Source organism: Protobothrops mucrosquamatus, unplaced genomic scaffold (assembly GCF_001527695.2).
Source record: "Protobothrops mucrosquamatus isolate PMUCROS unplaced genomic scaffold, P.Mucros_1.0 scaffold4405, whole genome shotgun sequence".
In the NCBI taxonomy this organism is placed as follows: domain Eukaryota; kingdom Metazoa; phylum Chordata; class Lepidosauria; order Squamata; family Viperidae; genus Protobothrops; species Protobothrops mucrosquamatus.
Window position 1 is genome coordinate 38,564 of NW_015390318.1, and position 6,466 is coordinate 45,029.

Here is a 6,466-nt window from a genome sequence, read left to right on the forward strand (position 1 = left end):
AGAAATCCAAACGGACCCAACGCCCATTAGGTTTTCAAGTCGATCATTTATTAATTTTAAGCATGCACGTCTCCAAAACATCATCATTGGTTTTTTTTAAGCGCGATGTACCACAAAGATTTGGTTTCCAGGATTACGAAGTAAGTGTACAAGTTGTGCGGTCAGCTTCCGGAAGACCCAAAGACCTTCGTCGACGGCTTATCCCGAGGACGGTCCCCAAAAAAACCCCCCTCCACCTCGTTCTCAGAAATCCGGACGGTCTTTCTTCAACTTGCTGTAGTCCATATTAATGGCGAAAAACTAGGGGGGGAAAACCGGGAATTATTCGGATGGAAGCCCTGCTTGTCCCAAAATATCAAAAATAAAAATATGAAAACGGATGCGAAAAAAATTAGGGATTTTACGCTTGACGGACGACGACTTTGCATGCCAAAGAAGGATTTACTAGGGCTTTACTAAGTGGCCTTGCCACTCTGCTACCCAGTACCATAAACCCTGCTGTCAATCAACCCACCACCCCTCGTATCTAGACAGACAGAACTTTGCTACAGGCTGAAAAATTCTAGTCCCGCCTTAGGCATGAAAGCCAGCTGGGTGACTTTGGGCCAATCACTAGGAGACGGGGAGTTCTAGTCCCGCCTTAGGCATGAAAGCCGGCTGGCTGACTTTGGGCCAATCACCAGGAGAGGGCGAGTTCTAGTCCCGCCTTAGGCAGGAAAGCCAGCTGGGTAAGTTTGGGCCAATCACCAGGAGACGGTGAGTTCTAGTCCCACCTTATGAAATAAAGCCAGCTGGGTGACTTTGGGCCAATCACCAGAAGAGGATGAGTTCTAGTCCCGCCTTAGGCGTGAAAGCCAGCTGGATGACGTTGGGCCAATCACCAGGAGAGGGTGAATTCTAGTCCCGCCTTAGGCAGGAAAGTCAGCTGATGAATTTGGGCCAATCACCAGGAGCCCTTTAGGTCCCACCTTGTGACTTTGGGCTAATTGCTAGGAGAGGGTGAAGCCATGCACTTCCGCTCCCAGAATCCCCCAGCCGGCATGATTTAAGAGGGGAGGACTTCCACTCCCAGAATCCCCCAACCGGCATGCTTTAAGAGGGGAGGACTTCAACTCCCATAATCCCCCAGTCGCCATGCTTTAAGAGGGGGGGGACTTCCACTCCCAGAATCCCCCAGCCGGCATGCTTTAAGAGGGGAGGACTTCCACTCCCAGAATCCCCCAGCTGGCATGCTTTAAGAGGGGGGGACTTCCACTCCCAGAATCCCCCAGCCGGCATGCTTTAAGAGTGGAGAACTTCAACTCCCAGAATCCCCCAACCGGCCTGCTTTAAGAGGGGGGAACTTCCACTCCCAGAATCCCCCAGCCGGCCTGCTATAAGAGGGGAGGACTTCCACTCCCAGAATCCCCCAGCCAGCCATGCTTTAAGGGGGGGGGGACTTCAAGAAATGTCTCCATCAGAGGGAGAAGATGGAAAAGGATGGACCTTAGAATTTAATCCGCTTTGATCTTCTTAGTTTGCTTTTCCTTATCCTGGCTGGATCCTAAAGCTAGTTTTAATCCAGCCCTTTAATCCGTATCCGTATCGGTGAAATTGAAAATAAAACAATTTGGGGGGGGGGGGGAGAGGCTGGAGCCCCTTAAAATAACAGAAGAACAACAGAATTACGGAGTTGAAAGGGATCTTGGAGGTCATCTAGTCTAACCCGGTCGTCAGGCCAGAGACCCTTACAAAATCATAGAATAATAGAGCTGGAAGGGACCTTGGAGGTCATCTAGTCCAAACCCCCTGCTCAAGCAGGAGACTGTTACAGAATCGTAGAATAAGAAGAGTTGGAAGGGACCCTGGAGGTCATCTAGTCCAACCCCTTGCTCAAGCAGGAGACTGTTACAGAATCGTAGAATAACAAGAGTTGGGAGGGACCCTGGAGGTCATCTAGTCCAACCCCTTGCTCAAGCAGGAGAGTGTTACAGAATCATAGAATAACAAGAGTTGGAAGGGACCCTGGAGGTCATCTAGTCCAACCCCTTGCTCAAGTAGGAGACTGTTACACAATCATAGAATAACAAGAGTTGGAAGGGACCCTGGCGGTCATCTAGTCCAACCCGGTTGTCAGGCAGGAGACCCTTAGAGAATCATAGAATAACAGGGTTGGAGGGGACCTTAGAGGTCATCTAGCCCCTGCTCAAGCAGGAGACCCTTAGAACAGAGTTGGAAGGGACCTCGGAGGTCATCTAGCCCAACCCCCTGCTCAAGCAGAGACCCTTGTGGAATAACAAGAGTTGGAAGGGGCCTCGGAGGTCATCTAGCCCAACCCCCCTGCTCAAGCAGGAGAGCCTTACAGAATCATAGAGTAACAGGGCTGGAAGGCACCTCGGAGGTCATCTAGCCCAACCCCCCATGCTCAAGCAGGAGAGCCTTAGAGATTCATAGAGTAACAGGGCTGGAAGGGACCTCGGAGGCCATCTAGTCCAACCAACCCCCTGCTCCGCGCTCCCAATTTGTTCGATATTTAAACGCCCCCACCTTGTAACGGTGAGTGGGATCGAGGTTGTTCCACGGTTCCGGGTTATTCTTCTTGTCCCATCTACGAGAGAAAAGGGAATCAAAGATTGACGTATCAGGGCCGGCTAGGCCGGCAGTCCTCGCTTTATGACCGGTTGCTTAGCTAGCACGATTCAAAGTGACGACGGGCCTTGGCAAAGCGACGCGCGACCCATTTGTGTCGCTCAGCGAGACGTTTTTATGAAGGGACTTTTGCCCCTCTTTACGACCGGCCCAGCTCATTTATTACAGGGCAAACGGTTAAGTAATACGGTCGTAAAGTCAACCCAGCTTCCCCACTGACTGGTCAGTTAGTCACAAAAGGGGATCAGTCATAAATATGAGTCAGGGGCCAAAGCCTCTGAATTTGGATCACGACGTTGCGACGGTCGTTAAGGACGAAAAACAATCCTAGGTCCCTTTTTTTTTTCCAGTGCTGTTAGAAGTTCGAACGGTCCCTAAAGGGACCGTCGTAAGCTGAGGACTTCCTTGTATGAAATCGAACCGTGGTTAAAAAGCTGGCTGGTCCTTTGACACTGTTTTTTTGGGCTGGTTTATTTTTTTTAATTTTTTTTGGGCAAGAGGCAAAAATGAGCGAATCGGCTCATTTCCGCAAACCCCGAATGGTGGCTTGTGAAATGAACCAGGTTTAATGTCAGATACATACCTTACTTCCGGACAGAAAAAAGCCAGGCGCATCAGGTAGAGTCCCGCCCCGGCCACTGCAGTCCCCATAATGAAGAAAAGCGGCATCAACTACGAGGAAAAAAAAAGAGAGAAAAGTCAGATTAAAAAGACATCCGGGCCGTCCTCCCTTTACGACGCTTCGTTTAGTGACCGCCGGGAGTCGCGACGGCTCGTGGGGGAAAAAAAACGACGACTTAGCCATCGTTTCTGATTTTCGCGACGGCTATCAAAGCGGCGACCGACGGTCCTTTTTGACACTTTTCACACTTACGACGTCTTTACGACTCGTCTTTACGACGGGTCGCGGTGATCCCGCCTGCCCGGGGCCAAGCCGACAGGGGATGCCAGATTCGTTTAGCGACCGCCTACGATGGCAAGGGATTCGCTGAACGACGGCGGCCCGTGAGTCCGTCCACTCGTGGAAGTGACTCACTTAGCGACGGAAAAGTTGGGCTCAGCTGTGGTCGTAAAGCCGAGGACTTGCCTGTATTTTGTTACCGGATGGGAAAGATATTAAGGGTGTGATTAAAGACCCCCCCCCACAAGTAGGTGGAGCAAGCGCTGGGGATGATGGGAGTTGGAGTTCAGGCGCAGGGAAGGGTCGGCTGGGGACTATGGGAGCTGGAGTATAGGTGCATAAAAGATCCCGGGCAGTAAAGGGGGGGTTGTCAACCAGGGATGATGGGGACTGAAGTCCAGGCGTACAAAAGACCCCTTAGGGAGGGTAGAGCTGGCTGGGGACAATGGGAGCTGGAGTCCTGGCATACAAATGACCCTTAGGGTGGGCTGCACTGGCTGGGGATCATGGGAGCTGCAGTCCTGGCATACAAATGACCCCTAGAGAGGGCAGAGCTGGCTGGGGACGATGGGAGCTGGAGTCCTGGCATACAAATGATCATTAGGGTGGGAAGCACTGGTCAGGGATTATGGGAGATGGAGTCCAGGCATACAAATGACCAATTAGGGTGGGCTGTACTGGCCGGGGACGATGGGAGCAGGAGTCCAGGCATACAAATGACCATTAAGGTGGGCTGCACTGGCCGGGCATCATGGGAGCTGCAGTCCTGGCATACAAATGACCCCTAGGATGCGTAGAACTGAGTGGGGACGATGGGGGCTGGAAACCAGGGACATAAAAGACCGTGAAGGAGGGCAGCGCCGGCCGTGGACGATGGGAGCTGAGGTCCAGGCATACAAACGACCACTAGGGTGGGCTGCACTGGCCAGGGAGTATGGGGGCCGGTATCCAGGCATACAAATGGCCTCTCGGGTGGACTGCATACATAGGGGGATTATGGGAGATGCAGTCCAGGCTGAATTGTGTGGGCTGAGGACTATGGGACTATGGGAACTGGAATCCAGGCATATAAAAGACCTTGGGGCGGGGACAGTGCTACCTGAGGATTATGGGAGCTGCAGTCCTGCCCTACAAATGACCCCTAGGGAGGGTAGAGCTGGGGACGATGGGAGCTGGAGTCCAGGCATAGAAATGACCCCTCGGGAGGGTAGAGCTGGGGACGATGGGAGCTGGAGTCCAGGCATACAAATGACCCCTAGGGAGGGAAGAGCTGGGGACGATGGGAGCTGGAGTCCAGGCATACCAATGACCGTTAGGGTGGGCTGCACCGGCCGGGGATCATGGGAGCTGCAGTCCAGGCATACAAATGACTCCTCGGGAGGGTAGAGCTGGGGACGATGGGAGCTGGAGTCCAGGCATACCAATGACCATTAGGGTGGCCTGCCTCCATAAGGGAGATTATAGGAGATGCAGTCCAGGCTGAATTGTGTGGGCTGAGGACTATGGGAACTGGAGTCCAGGCCTACAAATGACCCCTAGGGAGGGTAGAGCTGGGGATGATGGGAACTGGAGTCCAGGCCTACAAATGACCCCTAGGGAGGGTAGAGCTGGGGATGATGGGAACTGGAGTCCAGGCCTACAAATGACCCCTAGGGAGGATAGAGCTGGGGACGATGGGAGCTGGAGTCCAGGCATACAAATGACCCCTAGGGAGGGCAGAGCTGGGGACGATGGGAGCTGGAGTCCAGGCATACCAATGACCATTAGGGTGGACTGCCTCCATAGGGAGATTATGGGAGATGCAGTCCAGGCTGAATTGTGTGGGCTGAGAACTATGGGAAGGCATAAAAGACCCTTGAGGGGGACAGCGCCAGCCGGGGATGATGGGTCCAGGCATGCAACGACTCCTAGGTTGGGCTGCACTGGCAAGGGGATTATGGGCGACGGAGTCCAAGCATTCAAATGTCCCCACCCCAGGGTGGGCTGCAATGGCCCTGGACTATGGGAGCTGGAGTCCAGGCATGCAAATGACCCCTGGGGTGGGCTGGGAACGATGGGGCCGGGAGTCCCGGAGAGCCACTCACGCTGGGCCGATGCTTGATTTGGTGGCGGAGGAAGCCAATCAAGCCCGGGTTGGCAGCGGCCGGAGGGACGCGGGGCTGTTGCTGCTGCTGCGACATGGCGGCCAAATCAATGTCACGTCAGGACCCCGCCAGGACCCGCCTCAGCCACGCAGGCACTCCAGTAGCCACCTCTGCGGAGGACCAGGCTGCGCAGCAGGCAGCTCTGCGCCTGCGCGACCGCTCACCCCCCTCCAGTTTGCCCGAGTGCGCCTGCGCCGCGCTCCACTTGACCGCGTCCCCAACTCTACTTAATCGGAAGCCTTAGCACCACAAAGAGCCTTCTCCTAGCGCGGCATCCTTTTCCTCTTCCCCAACCGGAAGCTCCCTTTCAATAAGACTATTGAATACTCTATTCCATAGAGGAACCGACCGGAAAACCGCCCCTTCCCCTCCTCTTTCCTCCGGAGCGGAAATCCGCCCCCTTCCTCCCTAGAGAGAAGTCTGAGGAATTTCTGGGAGTTGAAGTCCATCCAGTCATAAAAGGGCCCCTTGGGAAAGCGGGAAAGTCCCGCCGTAGAGTCGCTTCCTAGCGCGTCTTTCCAAACCGGAAGTCCATCCCTTGCAACCGGAAACCCACCCCTTCTCCGCCCTTCCGCCTCCCTAGAGGGTCCATTCCTCCTAGAGAGGCCGTCGCGCTCTCCTCCTCTTTCCTCCGGAGCGGAAATCCGCCCCCTTCCTCCCTAGAGAGAAGGCTGAGGATTTCTGGGAGTCGAAGTCCACCAGTCATAAAAGGGCCCCTTGGGAAAGCGGGAAAGTCCCGCCGTAGAGTCGCTTCCTAGCGCGTCTTTCCCAACCGGAAGTCCATCCCTTGCAA

The 6,466-nt window shown here is 54.3% G+C and overlaps 1 protein-coding gene across 1 annotated transcript; it reads right to left on the reverse strand.

The window, feature by feature from the left end:
- Positions 1-5,758, reverse strand: NDUFA4 (NDUFA4 mitochondrial complex associated). Its single transcript, XM_015828328.1, has 4 exons — positions 5,614-5,758; positions 3,212-3,300; positions 2,527-2,587; positions 1-300 (listed from the first exon to the last, which is right to left on the reverse strand). The coding sequence occupies exons 1-4, from the start codon at positions 5,707-5,709 to the stop codon at positions 244-246; spliced, it is 303 nt and encodes a 100-aa protein (XP_015683814.1). The 5' UTR covers positions 5,710-5,758; the 3' UTR covers positions 1-243.
- Between the last annotated feature and the right edge of the window lie 708 nt (positions 5,759-6,466).